Source organism: Nanorana parkeri, unplaced genomic scaffold, assembly GCF_000935625.1.
Source record: "Nanorana parkeri isolate BGI_ZX_2015 unplaced genomic scaffold, ASM93562v1 scaffold176, whole genome shotgun sequence".
Classification (NCBI taxonomy): Eukaryota; Metazoa; Chordata; class Amphibia; order Anura; family Dicroglossidae; genus Nanorana; species Nanorana parkeri.
Window position 1 is genome coordinate 1,601,729 of NW_017306444.1, and position 18,544 is coordinate 1,620,272.

Consider the following 18,544-nt stretch of genomic DNA (forward strand, 5'->3'; position numbering starts at 1 on the left):
ATTTTATGAACCACAATGTAAATGGACCCTAAAATGTAATATACATACAAATAAGCTAATAGATTGACAAAAGTAGCACATTCTACAACTCTACAACAAATGTGGGTATAGCACAGAAAATATTATTATTATATTTTTAGCCTAGATTGCACCAAGCATATAATTATACCACAGGCTGACAAATCTAACAGCTTTCATATGTCATGTTAGATAATTAGGGGATTAAAGACTGCAGGTTTAAAGAACAACTCACCTTGTTTGGATCATTCACACAACTTGCATCTGAACAGGTATCACTGTCTTTAACTAGTTCCCGTAACTGGGGAAAATCCAAAGCCTTCAGAAATGCAGAATCACGCTGTTGTGGGGCTGGTGGCACATTTGTTTGGTAACATTGTCCTTGTCCTCCTGGAGGAACCATGCGCACCTCCATGTATTTTAATGTTCCATCCGAGTTCAGGAAAAGAGCTGGCTGATACGAATCCATGTATGGTTTGGACTCAGATTCACTAAGATAACAGCAACTGCTGCTATAGCCATAACTATCCTTTCTCAGACATTTCACTAGTAATATAATGAATGTCACAAGGGAAACTAAACTGATAGCCACAAGAGAAACAATTAAATATAAAGTCATATCTGCTAGTGGTTTGGAATTTCTCATGAAATCTCCAGATTTGGGTCTTTCTATTAGAGCCTCATCTGCTATCATGACAAGTACAGTGACAGTAGTAGATAATGATGGATCTCCATGATCACTGATAGAAATGACAAGTTGCTGTTCTATATTTTCTATTTCCTGAAATCCTTGTACACTCCGGACCTCTCCTGTATGTTTAGACACTTGAAACAGTGCAGAACTATCAGGTTCAATGAGGTTAAAGGACAACCAGGCATTGTGACCAGAGTCCAGATCCACTGCAGTCAGTTTTGTCACCAGATATCCAGCACTTGTAGATTTTGGGATTCTCTGCTGGACAATGAGATCCTCAGAGTGCTCTGGATACAGCAAGGTGGGGGAGTTGTCATTTGCATCCAATATAAATATGAAAACAGAGATGGTGGCAAATAACATTGGAGATCCAGAATCCTCTACTTTTATGGTGATTTGTAGAGTCTGGATGTGCTCATAGTCAAAGGACCGCTGAGCATATATATCACCATTATTAGAATTAATATAAACAAAAGAGGATACAGAAGATCCATATATCTGGGTCTCCTCTATAGAGTAAACCAGATCAGAGTTAACCCCCTCATCTGCATCAGTAGCAGACACTGTACATAGAAGAGTCCCCGGGTCACTGTTTTCCTTTATAAAAGCATTATAAGTAGACTGTAAAAATATTGGTGCATTATCATTAACATCAGAAACCCTGAGAATAACAGTCACCTTACTGGACAGAGGGGGAGACCCTAAATCAGAAGCTTTCAGTTCAATAATGTATTGGGATATTTTTTCTCTATCCAAAATCCCATCAGTGACCAGTGAGTAACGGTTTTTAATAGTTCTGATTTTAAATGGAATACTGGGTGATAATTCCAATTTAATCTCTCCATTTTTCCCAGAATCTTTGTCTCTCACATTAATAAATCCCACAACAGTTCCCAGAGGAGCATTTTCTGGAATCTCATTTGCCATTGAAGCAAAAGAAATTTCAGGGTAATTATCATTTACATCTTCTATTTCTATATGAACCATACAGTCACCTTCCAATTTAGGAAATCCTTTGTCTACTGCTTTGATTGTAAATTCATAAAAATTGGTTTCTTCAAAATCTACAGATCCATTAATATAAACCTGACCATTCTGTTCATTCAGTGCAAATTTTGCTCTAGCAGATTCTGATGTATGTTTATCAATATAATACATGATTTCGCCATTGGCTCCCTCATCAAGGTCTGTTGCATTTAATGTTAATACAACTGTATACAAAGGTAGATTTTCCTTTAGAGTGATCTTATACACAGACTGATTAAAGACTGGTCGATTATCATTAATATCTAACACTATTATAGTGATATGACAGGATCCTGATCTAGCTGGTTCTCCACCATCAATAGCAGTGAGAATAAGATTATGTTCATGTTTTTCCTCCCTATCTAACACCTTCTCTAATATCAGCTGAGGGATGAGTGTGCCATCTTTCCTATTCTTTACAGACAATGAGAAATAAGGATTTGTGTTTAATGTGTACTGACTAACACCGTTAACACCAACATCTAAATCCTTAGCTATATCTAAGGTAAACCTATCACCAGGACTTGCAAATAACTCTGTAATTTCAATAACGTGTTGATTGGATAAAAATGTGGGGGAATTATCATTAATATCCTGAATCCCTATGTCTAAACTGAAAAGCTCTGAAGGATTTTCAGCAACCACCTCTAAATGCAGCACACAGTTCACACTGGATCCACACAGGGTCTCTCTATCAATCCTGTCATTAACAGTCAAGCCTCCATTTTCCTTATTTACAGCAAAATATTTTTGGTATTTCTCAGATGATAAATGTAATCTCCGCTGAGATATCTCTGCACGTTTCAAGCCCAGATCCTGAGCTAGATTTCCTACCCATGTCCCTGGATCAGCCTCCTCCACAATAGAATAACGAAGCTGCCCAGAGACCCAGCCCCAGCTACAAAGAAGAAGGGAGAAAGCTACTTGCCATTTCCAACACAGACAGCAGTCTCTGATGTCCATATCTTACAATGTTTCCTTAATATTTGCAGTATCATAGATCCTTTGTAATCCACAATGCCTCTTGTTCATACATTCATATGTGCTGTATAGCAAAAATAATCCCTCTGTAGCAAAAGCATCCTTAGGATCCCTAAGAAAGCAGTCCTTTGTGTGTGAGAGAAGAGATGGGAGGGTAAATCACTGAGCCAGGGGGAGGAGAGAGCAAAGCTAGTTGGAGCAGATATACTGCTGAAGCTAAATAAAACGTCCAGATGACAAGCCTGCCCTCCTGTGGTCATTAGATACGATTGCGACATAACGTGATAGACACAACAGTTAGCATCAAATTTTAAAAAGTTATATATGTTTTTGTTTTACAAAAGGTATGTTTGTTTCTCTCTTTTTTGGGACATATAATTTAGTTAAAATAATGCATTACAAACACGCACCGTTTGTTTAACAAGACACATGCAAAAATGGGAGTTTTGAACCCTTATAATCACTATTTTCAGGATATGGTTTTGATTTTTTAAACAGTTTTCATTTTTGTAATATTTCCAGATGCCTTCATGTCTGGTCAGTCTTCCTCTTAAACCATCAAAATTGTAGGTTTCCATGGTATGCAAATTTCTACCAGGAACGGTAATTAATAGCCTGGGATGCTACTTTGGGCCGACTAGTGGCTCATCTCAATGATGGGGCATTAGTAGAGGAAATAAGGTGTAAGCAGGTAGGTTGAAATTTGTATATCAGTGGAGATTGAAGTTTGCTGAATATAGATTTTGTTTTACATTTTAAAACAGAGCAAGTATACACAATACATTTTAACCAAGATAGTGTAAATAAACTCCTTGACAAGTGATGTGGCCAATCATGAACTGTGGAAACGAGAATACAAATACTTACCTTATCCGTCACCTCCAAAGGCTTCCTCCTCTCATTGCAGTTGTTCCCTCAAAATCTCTTCTCTTTGGAGCCCCATCCATTAATCACAGGCACTCTGACGTCATTGAGTACAGAGCAGGACCAGCAATTCTCTATTGCGAATGAGGATGCTGAAGACTCACCCACATACATAGTGTCAAAGGGAAGAGAAGAGTGCGGGGTGCCAGGGAAGTCATGAATAAGGTACGTAGCAACTGCTTTCTGGTACCTTAGACGAAAACGAGCATTTAACTATTACAATGTGGGGGTAGCTGGCAAACCCCAAAATTCAGTTTTAAATCTCTTCTAGATCACAATTTTAAAACATAAGAAATGTTCCATTTACACAACTGTAGGTAAAGGGGTTTATTTAACCGTTTGCATTTTAGACAGAATGTGCTATATTAAGCTGTAGGTAAATACATACAGCTTTTAGCATTTTACAACAATAGCAGGATTCTCATAAATGAGCTTTTGTGTGGTTCACATTTCAAAACTCTGTTTAAGCTGAATTTTCCATTAATTACACATTCTCTAGAAAAGCATGGCACTTCTTTAGAGTTTTTCATAAAAATGTGCAACTTGAAAGCACAAAGGAACACATATTACAACACACTAACACACATTTAGAGCACCATTAACACTAAACACCAGCCTTAGTTTCACTTTAGCACTGTTGTACATGCTTCTCCCCGTACTGAAATTGCTTACTGGGGTTTTATTGCAGACTATGAGCTTCTCACAATGTGCAACAGAAGCTGCAGCAAGTCTGATGCGTCATTTCCTGGCTGGACAACATCCAGCATCATACAGTCATTTCTTCCCCTGCCTTACTGTCCCTGACCTGCCTCTTTCATTCATTGGATTTCAGTTGTTTTAGTCATGGAGGCCCAGCATCACAAATGAGCATAACATAGAACAGTCTGCATGCAAATGCAGTCTGCCTAGGAAATCTCACTGCACCAGACTGACATCCACCTGTCAAGGCATTTAGATATTTGCATGACTCCGTTCAAAAGCCAGCCCACTGCTTGCACCAGGGCTGAGGGCTTTTGAGAGGTGTACTGAAGTAGGGTGCTATGATATTTTAGGAAACTATCTACAGCACTCTCCTCCAGTCATGATCTGCCTGCATTGCGCTAACTACAAAACAGGCATGCATTGAAAATAGATTTTTTTAATTTAAAAATTTCATTAGCATGTTCATGACTGAGAAAAAGGGAAGAACCAAGGAAGGCCACATATAAGTAGATTAAATGTCAAGCGGACCTTCCACCCATATAGCAAATAATGAATTCAGCCACTACAATACTACAATCCAGGATCATCAGGTGCCGGCTGTTGCCTTCTACTTTCAGCTGGGCCGCTGATGATGCATCACTAGATCTCCTGAATGCACACAAAGAGAATGAATTGTCCGTCATTTTTTTACTGGTTTACAGCAGTGTCAGATCATGTAAGGACCCTACGGCGACCAGTAAACAAGCTATAGAGAACTAAGCGTTAGAGAACTGAGTAGGCACAAAATTTTGTGATATTGTGGCAATCTTCTGAGACTTTGGAATTGACCATACTGCGGTCTTATTGGATATGTGATGTGCATATCCAAGGAGGCTGCGGGCAGCTTGAGGGTACATCACACTTGCCTGGGTGAAAGAGCAAGAAAGTGGGAGGGTGAATCCAGCAAAAAACAGGTATTAGACTGAGAGTGTACAGGCAGAGCCATAGCTAGCTCCTTTGTGCCTGAGGCAATTGGGCCCCCCCAACAGGCGTGTGACATCACCTAATGTTACTTTATGCATCCCACCTCCAGGATGTCTTTTTTTTTCTTTTTAATATTGATTATTATTATTTTTTTCATTTTTTTTTCATTTTTTTTTTTACTGTGGGGGGCCTTCAGGGAAATATTGGGGGTCTAAACACACCCCTGATATTTCCATTTTAGAATAGAAAAAGAAATTGAGGACACAATCTTTTTTCTGCAGCCTCTGCTCTAAATGCATGGAGAGCACTCAGTACAGAGTCTTCCCATTCATTCAGAAACTGGTGATAGTAAAATATTTACTATCATCAAGTGGATGAATGGATGAGAGTGCTACTACCCATTCTGAAACTTATGAATGAACAGGAAGTGATGTAAAGCACTTCCTGTTCATTTATAACTGGGGACAGATAGTACTATCTGTCCCCAGTTGTTTACAAACACTGGGGTGATTACCCGATCACTACAGTGTTTGTTCTGCACACAGAGGATCTGTAAATATCAGGATGGCCGAGCGGGCTAAGCGTCTCTCTCTTTTCTCACCACTCGGTCATCCTGGAAGACAGCTCTCTCCTCCACCCCAACCCCACCCCCCCTCACCGGCTTCAACTCTCCATTTCTTCTCGGATACCCGCTGCCTCTGCCCATGCAGCCGGTAGAGAGCAGCAGGGATCAGAGGAGAAGCTGCAGGCTGTGCCACTCCTCTACTCCCTGCTGCCCCTGTTGCTATGGCACCCTGTGATCGCCATGGCAACAGGGGTGAGGGGGCGCAGCCAGGGTCAGGTGCCCCCTTGCAGCTGCGCCTGAGGTGAATGCTTCCCTTGCCTTCCCTATATTGGATTGGCAGAAATTCAATTTTTGATGAAAGGTCCACTTTCAGGTTTAAGGCATATTAAAAAAGGAATGTATTTTATGCACCAGTGTGTAAATGGACCCTAGGAGAACACAAAACTAAAATCAGACAAATATATAATATACATACAATTAAGCCAAGTAAAAAACGACAGAACAGGAGCTAGAATTGCAAAGAGTCTATAGCAAATGTGCCAAAGAATATAGCTACTATTAAATAATTTTGTTAGCAAAGATTGCAACAAATACATGATTACCTAGCTGAAAAGTCTAACCTTTGATATGTCATTTTACATAATTAGTAGATTTTAAAAAAAAACTATAGGTTTAGAAAACAACTCACCTTGCTTGGATCATTCAAACAGCTTGTATCTGAACAGGTATCACTGTCTTTGACTAGTTCCCTTAATTGGGGAAAATCCAGAGATTGCAGAAAAGCTGAATCCCGCTGACGTGGGACTGGGGGCACATTCAATTGGTTAAATTGTCCTTGTCCTCCTGGAGGAATCATCCTGACTTCCATGTACTTTAAAGTTCCATCTGTGTTCAGGAAAAGGGTCGGCTGGTACTGATCCATGTATGATTTAGATTCAGATCCACTAAGATAACAGCAGCTGCTGCCATATCCATAACTTTCTTTCCTCAGACATTTCACCAGTAATATGATGAAAGTCACAAGGGAAACTAAACTGATTGCTACAAGAGAAATAATCAAATATAAAGTCATATCTGATGGTGGTTTTGAATGTTTAAGGAAATCTCCGGATTTGGGTTTCTCTACTACAGCCTCAGCTGCTAACATGACAAGTACAGTGACCGTAGTAGATAATGGAGGGTCTCCATGATCCCTGATAGAAATGACAAGTTGCTGCTCTGTATTTTCTTCCTTCTGAAATCCTCGAACAGTCCTGAGCTCTCCAGTATGTTTAGACACTTGGAACATGGCAGAGCGATCATGTTCAATAAGGTTAAATTCCAACCAGGCATTGTGACCAGAGTCCAGATCCACTGCTGTCAGTTTTGTCACAAGATATCCAGCACTTGTAGATTTGGGGATTTTCTCTTGGACAATGAGATCCTCAGAGTGCTCTGGAAACAGCAGGGTGGGGGAGTTGTCATTTGTATCCAATATAAATATAAAGACAGGGACTGTAGAAAATAATTTTGGAGATCCAGAATCCTCTACTTTTATGGTGATTTGTAGAGTCTGAATGTGCTCATAGTCAAAGGACCGCTGAGCATATATATCACCATTATTAGAATTAATATAAACAAATGAGGATACAGAAGATCCATCTATCTGGGTCTCTACTATGGAGTAAACCAGATCTGAGTTAACTCCCTCATCCACATCAGTAGCAGACACTGAACAGAGAAGAGTCCCTGGGTCACTGTTTTCCTTAATGAAAGCATTATAAGTGGACTGTAAAAATGTTGGTGCATTATCATTAACATCAGAAACCCTGAGAATAACAGTGATCTTACTTGACAAAACAGGAGAACCTAAATCAGAAGCTGTCAGCACAATAGTGTATTGTGATATTTTTTCTCTATCCAATATCCCATCAGTGACCAGTGAATAACGGTTTTTAATAGTTCTGATTTTATATGGAATACTGGTGGATACATCCAATTGAATCTCTCCATTTTTCCCTGAATCCTTGTCTCTCACATTAATAAATCCCACAACAGTTCCCAGAGGTACATTTTCTGGAATCTCATTTGCCATTGAAGTAAAAGAAATCTCAGGATAATTATCATTTATATCTTCTATTTCTATATGAACCACACAGTCACCTTTCAGTTTAGGAAGTCCTTTGTCTACAGCATTAATCAAAATTTCATAGAAAGTAGCTTCTTCATAATCTATAGATCCAATAACATAAATCTGACCATTCTGTTCATTCAAAGAAAATTTTTCTCTAGCAGATTCAGATGTGTGTTTGTCAGCAAAATATAGGATTTCACTATTTGCTCCTCCATCAAGATCTGTTGCATTTAAAGTTAATATAACAGTATTTAACGGGACATTTTCCTTTAGAATAATTTTATACACTGGCTGATCAAAGACTGGCCGATTATCATTAATATCTAACACTGTTATTGTGATTTGACAGGATCCTGATCTAGCCGGTTCTCCCCCATCAATAGCAGTGAGAATAAGATTGTGTTTTTGTTTTTCCTCCCTATCTAACACCTTCTCTAATATCAGCTGAGGGATGAGAGTTCCATCCTTACGATTCTTTACAGACAAAGAGAAATAAGGATTTGCATTTAATATGTACCGACTAACACCATTAACACCAACATCTAAATCCTTTGCAATATCTAAGGTGAATCTATCACCAGGAGTTGCAATTAACTCTGTAATCTCAATAATGTGGTTATTAGATAAAAATGTGGGTGAATTATCATTAATATCCTGAATCTCTATATCTAACTTGAAAAGCTCCAAAGGGTTTGCAGCAACCACCTCTAAATGCAGCACACAGTCCACACTGGATCCACATAGTATCTCCCTATCAATCCTGTCTTTAACAGTCAAGCCTCCATTTTCCTTATTTACAGCAAAATATTTTTGGTATTGCTCAGATGATAAATGTAATCTCCGCTGAGAAATCTCTGTATGTTTTATGCCCAGATCCTGAGCAACATTTCCCACCCATGTCCCTGAATCAGACTCCTCCACAATAGAATAACGAAGCTGCGCAGAGACCCAGCCCCAGCTACAAAGGAAAAGGGAGAAAGCTACTTGCCATTTCCAACACAGACAGCAGCCTCTGATGTCCATATCTTATAATGTCTCATTGATACATGCTGTACCATAGATCCACTGAAATCCAAAATGCCTGTTATTTAAAAGGCATACTGATATAATTGCTGAAATAATCCAAGTATAGAGAAAACATCCTCAGGATCATCAACAGAGCAGCTCTTTGTGTGTGAGAGAAAAGATGGGAGGGTGAATCACTGAGCCAGGGGGAGGAGAGTGCACAACTAACTTGAGCAGATACATTGCTGAAGCTAAATTAAATGTATGGATGGCAAGTCTGCCCTCTGGTGATCATTAGATATAACTACATTCTTAGCAAACAAATACAAATGTATTACAGGGAACAATTATAATGACAGAATATAAATTTTTTACAAAGTAGATGGTTGCTGCCCTTTTCCCCCAATATTTTTACGAAGTATGTATGCATCACATTTACTTCTGTAAATCTAAAGCCTTTATTTTGAAAGTGTGTATTGATGTGATTGCTCTGATGTTTTGATGTTGGCTACCATTTATTTTATAACATAACCAAATACTATAATATGTTTAAAATGTTTCCTTTAAACACAGTTCTCGTTTCTGAATACTTGGTTGCCACACAAAATAATTTGTTTCTGAGTTGTTCTTCAAATCAAGGAAGCAAAAACAACTGTGTAATGTATAGGTTCATGGATTGTAATATTTGTTGACAAACTGTCTGACAGATCAATAAGAATTATTTCATAGCAGGATGAAATAGAACAAACAGGTAAACACTAAAAAGACTTAACACAAGTAACTAAATGTATCTGTGTTATAACCATACAATTCTTACTTTGCAGTAAGCGCTTGGTTGGCTAAATACATTGCACCAAATTGATAAAGGAATCAATGTATATGATGTTAACCATTTTATTGTGGCATTTTGTCAACTGGTATTACTTTAGGCCATACCACACTTGCCAAAAAGGAACATAAATAGATTTGAGAAACTCAACTGTACAGCAGGACCCTGGGCAAGCAAACTCTCTCCCTGAGTTATTTCTTGTTCCTCTTCTACAAGGCTATATTCACTTTGTTCCATGTGTGTTTTACCAAATGTGGTAATGTAGGTGCGAAAGGGCTCATATAGTTTCTCTAAACTGCAGTGAATGAATGTGAGCCAGCCACAAAGAAAAATACTTAAAATGCATTTTCATGCATGCATTTTGCTGCATGAAAACAGACCATTGGGAATAGGCTGTAAGATATAACCATGACCTGTGTACGTTTTTATATACATTCTATAGCCTGTGGAAATTTGTAACCCAAGACATTACACTGAGGGAACACCGTTTTATTATACCCAGAAAATTCTGGGGTTCTAGGTTTGCACCTTTCTGGCATTTCCAATATCTGAGCCTTCAAAAATCAGGAATTTTTAGTGGTGACCCTCAATCTCAATGACAATTTCACAAATCAAGTCTTTTTTTTCTTTATCATCCCAAATTTTTTCCTTGACAGGGCTGTTTAGTCAGGTTGTGCCTCTGCTCTCTTTCACTGGTCTCTCATGTGGTTTGTGTTTGTAGCTATTTAAGGGCTCTGTTCTCACAAGATAGTGATGTCATATCTCTTTGTTTTATAAATCTGGATCTATTAGTTACTTTTTATGGTCATGTCTGTCTATATTGGATTTAACTTCTAGTACCGTCAGTTTATATGTGTTTCCTGTTCACCGAGGCAATGGCGCAGTCTGTTCTGTGTACTGGCTCTCATTCTGTTTGGATTGTGTTTATCCAGCTTAGCAGTCCTTTGAGTTGCGTAGTGGAGTCGTCCTGTTGCCTTCATACATTCAGCAAGAAGACCAGTTGCTCCTGTTTTCAGCATCTAAGCAAGAGTGGTTCTCCATCAACTGGCAATATATTATACTTCAGTTTGTCCACCCTGGTCCTGTACTTAGTGGTGCCCCCTGGAACCAAGGTCAAAGTGTGCCCCCTTCTTGAGTTGTTTTTTTATTTGGTGCTACAAAAACTAACACAAATTTAAAACAGTGAAAAAATGGGAGGGAATTGAAGGAGTTAATAAAAATAATAAGGGTTAACTAAAATGTTAACGTTAAATTGTGTGTGGAATCATATTTCTGGTACACAGCTTTTTTGCACTAAAAATACTAAAACAAATGAAAACAAATTCAAAAAGTTTACATACAAAAGATTAAAAAGAATCAACAAAAATACTAAGGAATGAAGGGAAAGAAGGAGCTAATTAAAACTAATGAGGGTTTACAAGGGATTAATAAGGGGCTTAAATGTTGTTTCATTATTTTTTACATTCATGCCCAATAGTAACGTATGAATAAACACTACAACAGTTTAGTCACTGCTCTCCCTGTGTGATAATCAAAACTCATTTACTGCTTACAGGTCAGGCAGTTGTCACGCTGCCAACAGAACAGAGTGCCACTGATTGCACATGGAAATCCCTGATCTCCCTCTTGCAAAGTATCAGGTAAAAAAATGGCATAATATGAAACTTTCAATAGAAATTTTTATTGTTTTATAAACAAGACACCTGTGACTCTACAATATATGAAGCAATATGTTTTATAAACACAATCATAAAACTTATATTCGGTGCACAATCATTACATCTGTGTTAAAAGCAGATATTGAAATATGTATGTGTGAACCTTAAATGATGATTGATTGTCTATATTTTAATCTATCCAAGTTTGGAGATTCAGTTTTACTATACTGCTGATTTTGAGTTTACAATTGGTAATCAATCAGTAAGCCTGACAGGCAGACCTAAGTATAGTTGAAACAGTTGTTGGGAATGGCCAAAGAAGACTTTAAAATGAGTTTGAAGAATAAACCACATTACTCAGGACATAGACTATGATGCCCAAAATGGGATAGAAGGAGAACACATGACTCAGCTACTAGAGGATGGCACTCCCTTATGCTAATCAGAAATACTTTTAAGGTAAACATCACATAGGTTATTTTAAAGTATAAGCATGGATAAAAGGATGAGGGATGAGCCTTCAAGACTCACTCACACCCCCACACTCACACTCATTCCCTACAGATCCACACACACACACACACACACGCACAGCATCACAAAGACACGCCCACACCCCCACACTCACATTGAATAGACAGACACCTGTTAGGACTATTTTTACTTACTACCTAGCCACGTTTCTTAAGCATCTTATAGATTTCTGCTGTAAGATATACTATATTTTGTAATCATCAAGCATCTTATAGACTAATTCTGTAAGATATACCATATCCTGTAATATTTTGTAACTTTAAATTAAACACATTCTGAACTTTATGCAACAACGGAAACAATCATCTATTATTGAACTTTTCCACCCTATGCTTCGAGAAAAGGAATATTTTGTGTCATTTTCTTACAATCTGTCAAACTTTAGCTGGCCAATAAACACTTTAGCCTCTGCACATTTTATTTAAAAATGAATCTAAACTGCATAAAGTTCAGTACCATTGTGTTCAATGTTGTTTTATATAGCACAATTTGATAAAGTGAAAAGGCAGGAACAATATATTTTATAAAATTAGATTGGGTTAGCGTATCCCAATAACATTATATGTGTGGAGGAATACAGGAGATGATCAAATTTGAATGAGTATTGTATGTGTGCCACATATAGCCTGTCCTGTGATCTTCTGCTCTCAACCTCCTCCCTTTAGGAAATGTCTTCTATTTATTTGAATGAATACAAGGAGTTTGCCTACCGCACAAACTGGAAAGGCACCACAATTTACCAATATCCATTTAGAGAACACCTTGTATTCATTCAAAAGAATAGAAGACATATTCTGAATGGGGGAGTCGCCAACTGAAGCACTCTCTGTCCTCACTGTAAAAGATGGGAAGTTGCTGCAGCACCACGCTGAAGATCAATGGACACACTGTTTAGAACAGAGTACAAATAAAAATGTAAAGCCCATTTCCACCTTTATGGAACTATTTTTAAAAACATTTGCCAGCAATGTACACCAAGTGTACATGCTGCAGGAATATGCAGTTGATGTATATGAAAGCAAAAACTTACATTTTTTGTTAGCTTTCCTATTTATATCTGCATGAAAATTCCTGCCTCTGTACTGTGCAAGCAATGTGAACATATGCTCTACCAGCTCCCCCGTTCCTTCCCTGGACAGTGTATTGTGTGTAAAGGCAGAGCTAGTGTTTAGTGATTGTGTTACAATGGGTGACAGGGAGGGGGGCAGCTGATTACAGTCTGAAACCTTGGTGTCTAACTTAATTTCCCGTGGAAAAAAATTTGAATGTTTAGGCTTCAGGCCTAATAAAACCTTAATTAAAAAAAATGAAGAAAACCTGCAATGTGAGTCATGAAAATGTGCACATGTATACATCATCACTGCACCTCTTCATTACCACAATAAATGCCAATCACTTAAAAAGGTGGGAAATTACTTTAAGCATCCTCTGCATCCCTTGAAACATTACAAAAGAATCATTACAGGTAACTATGCAGGCACAATCTCCCTTTTAAAAGTATTTTTTTCTGAAGTTCCCCTTTAGAACTACTGCATTATGCAATTCAGCTGCTATATCTTACAAGAAACAAAGAACGCACCAGATATGTACATTAAAAACACTAATAACATGTATAATAAAAATGATGTGTTTTTAAGTGCAGAATTGTAAATTAATCTTTTCATGACTTGAAATTCAAAACAAACAAATACTAGAAAATATTAGTACCTACATTTGGTAGTACACATTCAAACAAACATAATATTCATCATCAAAAGTTAAAATGTAAACAGTGCATAGATTACATTTGTTAGATTAAAACTGCAACTCACCTTGGCTGGATCATTCAGACAACTTGTATCTGAAGAGGTATCACTGTCTTTAACTAGTTCCCTTAATTGAGGAAAATGTAGAGACTGCAGAAAAGCTGAATCCCGCTGTTGTGGGGCTGGGGGAACATTCGTTTGGTAACATTGTCCTTGTGCTCCTGGGGGTACCATCCTGACTTCCATGTATTTTAATGTTCCATCTGTGTTCAGGAAAAGAGCCGGCTGATACTGATCCATGTATGATTTGGACTCAGGCCCACTAAGATAACAGCAACTGCTGCTATAACCATAACTTTCTTTCCTCAGACATCTCACTAGTAATATAATGAATGTCACAAGGGAAACTAAACTAATAGCCACAAGAGAAACAATTAAATATAAAGTAATATCTGATGGTGCTTTATTGTGGGTGAATAAATCACCAGATTTTGGTTTTTCTACTATAACCTCATCTGCTATAATAACAAGTACAGTGACAGTAGTAGATAATGGAGGGTCTCCATGATCACTGATAGAGATGATAAGTTGATTCTCTGTATTTTCTATATCCTGAAATCCGTGCACAGTCCTGACCTCTCCTGTATGTTTAGACACTTGGAAAAGTGCAGAACTGCCAGGATCATAGAGGTTAAAAGTCAACCAAGCATTGTGACCACAGTCCGGATCCACTGCAGTCAGTTTTGTCACCAGGTATCCCGCACTTGTAGATTTTGGGATTTTCTCTTGGACAATGAGGTCCTCAGAGTGCTCTGGATACAGCAGGGTGGGGGAGTTGTCATTTGTATCCAATATGAATATAAAGACAGGGACTGTAGAAAATAATTTTGGAGATCCAGAATCCTCTACTTTTATAGTGATTTGTAGAGTCTGAATGTGCTCATAGTCAAAAGAACGCTGAGCATGTATATCACCATTTTTGGAATTAATATAAACAAATGAGGATACAGATGATCCATCTATCTGGGTCTCCACTATGGAGTAAACCAGATCAGAGTTTTCCCCCTCATCTGCATCAGTAGCAGACACTGTACACAGAAAGGTCCCCGGGTCACTGTTCTCCTTAATGAAAGCATTGTAGGTAGATTGTGTAAATATTGGTGCATTATCATTAACATCAGAAACACTGAGAATAACAATCGCCTTACTAGACTGAGCAGGAGACCCTAAATCAGAAGCTGTCAGCTCAATAGTGTATTGGGATATATTTTCTCTATCCAAAATCCCATCAGTGACCAGTGAATAACGGTTTTTAATAGTTCTGATTTTAAAAGGAGTATTGGGGGATAGTTCAAATTGTATCTCTCCATTTTTCCCTGAGTCCCTGTCTTCTATATTAATGAAACCAACAGCAGTCCCAAAAGGCACATTTTCTGCAATCTGATTTGTCATTGAAGAAAAAGAAATTTCAGGATAATTGTCATTAACATCTTCTACTTCTATATGAACGACACAGTCACCTTCCAGTTTAGGAAATCCTTTGTCTACTGCTGTAATAGAAAATTCATAAAAATGGACTTCCTCATAATCTATAGAGCCATTAATATAAATCTGACCACTTTGTTCGTTCAAAGAAAATTTTTCTCTAATGGATTCTGCTGTGTGATCATCAATATAATACAGGATTTCACCATTTGCTCCCTCATCATAATCTGTTGCATTTAAAGTTATTATAACTGTATTTAAAGGAACATTTTCCTTAAGCTTTATTTTATACACTGGTTGATCAAAGACCGGTGGATTATCATTAAAATCTAGCACTATTATAGTGATATGACAGGATCCTGATCTTGTAGGTTCTCCACCATCAACAGCAGTGAGAATAAGATTGTGTTCATGTTTCTCCTCCCTATCTAACACCTTCTCTAATATCAGTTGAGGGATGAGAGTTCCATCCTTACGATTCTTTACAGACAAAGAGAAATAAGGATTTGTGTTTAATATGTACTGACTAATACCATTAACACCAACATCTAGATCCTTAGCAATATCTAAGGTAAACCTTGCACCAGGATTTAATAATTCAGTAATCTCAATGATGCGCTTACTAGATAAAAATATGGGAGAATTATCATTGATATCCTGAATCTCTATATCTAAACCAAAAAGCTCTAAAGGAATTTCAGCAACCACCTCTAAATGCAGCACACAGTTCACACTGGATCCACACAGGAAATCTCTATCAATTCTGGCATTAACAGTCAAGCCTCCATTTTCCTTATTTACAGCAAAATATTTTTGGTATTTCTCAGATGATAAATGTAATCTCCGCTGAGAAATCTCTGCACCCTTAATGCCCAGACCCTGAGCTACATTTCCTACCCATGTCCCTGGATCAGCCTCCTCCACAATAGAATAATGAAGCTGCCCAGAGACCCAGCCCCAGCTACAAAGGAAAAGGGAGAAAGCTACTTGCCATTTCCAACACAGACAACAGTCTCTGATGTCCATATCTTACAATGTTTCCTTTATATGTGTTGTACCATAGATCCTTTGTAATCCAAAATGCCTGTTATTTAGATTTTCATACTGACATCACTGCTACAATTATCCATGTATAGAGAAAACATCCTCAGGATCATCAACAGAGCAGCTCTTTGTGTGTGAGAGAAAAGATGGGAGGGTGAATCACTGAGCCAGGGGGAGGAGAGTGCAGACGTAACCTAACTAGATATATTGCACATGCAAAATGAAATGTACTGATGACAAGTCTGCCCTCCTGTGGTCATTAGATATAACTGCAATCATACCAAATCATTTGTACGTATATTTTACAGTGAACAATTATATGGAAAGAAGAAAAATTATTTGTACCAATGAGATAGCTGTTGCTCTTATTCCCAATGTTTTTAAAAAGTAATTATGCATACAAAAATGATGTACCTGCCAAGCAGATGAATACAAATACTTCTAAGGGCTAGTTCACACCAAGCGCGGAGCAGGTGCAGAGCAGGTGCAGACCGTATCAAAACTGCATCCAATGTATTCCTATGGTATGTTTAGCTCCAGTTCACATTGCAGCGTGCAGTCCAGAGCAGGTAAAAAAACTGCAGCAGGCCCTATTTTACCTGCTCTGGATCTGCAAACGCATCAATTACGCATGCAAATGACTGGAACGCACTGAAAGCTCATGTTAAACTAAAAAAAAAAAATGTTTTTAGCCAAAAACTTATCGAAAAGACTAGCGTGCATGTGCAAAAACCTGACCGGATCTGCTCTGCATTTGGTGTGAACAAGGCCTGAAAGACTGGATCCTTTGATTTGTGAGTGGATATTATTGATTAATTTATTTTACAATAAATATGAACACTACCATAATTTGTAGAAATATTTAATATAGTAGAATACTATTGAAACATATAGTGACTGGATGGTTATGTAGGTGTGATTGTAGGTGTGAACGGGTCTTTATATTTTTCCTGTCATACCTATCTAAAGTACCAGAAGGAATTATTTTTGAAATACTTTTCCATGCAGCAAAATGCATGAACTTTACTGTGAAACTGTGAAAAATCTCGAAGCTATCACCATAACTACACAACCATATTTGTGCAATTTTTTATATACATTCTATAGCGTGCAAAAACTCCAACCCTAATGTGATTAAATATAACACTCCAAATTACTTTTGTTTTAAAAAAATCTGACCTGAGTTGATCTGCCCTGTACTGGTTTTAGCGTCTGATCATGGTTGTCTTGTCTGTATTGAATTTTACCTATAATCCTCTCTGTATGTATATGTATCTTGTTTCTTCAGGTTAGGACACTGCCTGTTCTGCTGCGTACTGATATTCTGTTTGCTCTTCTCCATCTGCCTGTGGTTTTCCAGCTAGGTAAGCCTTTATTTTGCATACTAAAAGGGTATAAAGGTATAAATGTAATACACATCACTTCTGCATTCACAGTCCGGACGGAGATCAGCAAGGAACCAGTTTAGTTGCACTTTCCAACAAGCAAAAGTTGCTAAAAAATTAATACTACTTTATTTAACCCTTTCCCTGCCACCAACGTAAGGCATAAGGCGGAACAGAACAGTTCCCAAAATGCCAGGTCAGTATGTCTTACATCGGTGCCATGTACCATTCTGCTATAAGCTCATGGTCGCTTTAGTGATCATGAACTCATATGCAAACTGTTCCCTGGACGGTCCCCATTAAATTAATAGATGTCATCATCAGCTGACAAGCTGCTGATGACAGCTATTAACAAAAATTCTGGGCACACCCCTGCCTGCACCGCGGCCGCTAGCATCTCCAGCCTCTCTTCCCTGCCTGGAGCCGCTCTCTCCATGGATCCCTGCTGCTCTCCCCTGCTTGTATGGGCTGAGGCAGCGGGGATCCAAATACAAATGGCCGGCATGGGGGTGGAGTAGCGAGCCGCTCGATCACGATGATCGAGCGGCAGGAGAGAGCAGCGGGCGGAGAGGACAAAGGAGCCGCTGTCATCCTGTTAGTTTCATGATGACAGCAGCTGTGTGCGTGGCCGAAAGGAGGATCGGTAAATATCAGTGATACCGATTCTCTGTGTGAAGGACAAACACTGGAGAGATCATCTGATCACTCCAATGTTTGTAAATAACTGTGTACATAGATATTTTATTATCAACACACATAACATACACGTGCACCATATTGTGGTGTACGCCATGCACATGCGCTGCAGTTCATTGTTAGAACGCATCGCAGTGCATGATTTTCTTCTTCTTTTTATTTTCTTTTTTAAAACCA

At 38.3% G+C, this 18,544-nt stretch overlaps 2 protein-coding genes across 2 annotated transcripts in view; both read right to left on the minus strand.

Moving 5' to 3' along the window:
- The window catches only part of LOC108785742 (protocadherin gamma-C5-like), a 225,342-nt gene that overhangs the window by 203,364 nt on the left and 3,434 nt on the right, over positions 1 to 18,544 (minus strand). The window lies entirely within an intron of this gene.
- On the minus strand, positions 10,663 to 16,280 carry LOC108785726 (protocadherin gamma-C5-like). The gene is made up of 2 exons (XM_018554859.1): positions 13,824 to 16,280; positions 10,663 to 10,839 (listed from the first exon to the last, which is right to left on the minus strand). Exons 1-2 carry the CDS (start codon positions 16,266 to 16,268, stop codon positions 10,663 to 10,665), a joined length of 2,622 nt encoding a protein of 873 aa, XP_018410361.1. The 5' UTR covers positions 16,269 to 16,280.

Bases quoted from the DNA above. Each gene is read 5' to 3' on its own strand.
- LOC108785726 (XM_018554859.1), bottom strand. From the start codon at position 16,268: ATGGACATCAGAGACTGTTGTCTGTGTTGGAAATGGCAAGTAGCTTTC. The intron at 10,840-13,823 runs GTGAGTTGCAGT...ACTCTTGCTTAG, and splicing joins GTCTGAATGATCCAGCCAAG to ATGCTGAAAACAGGAGCAAC.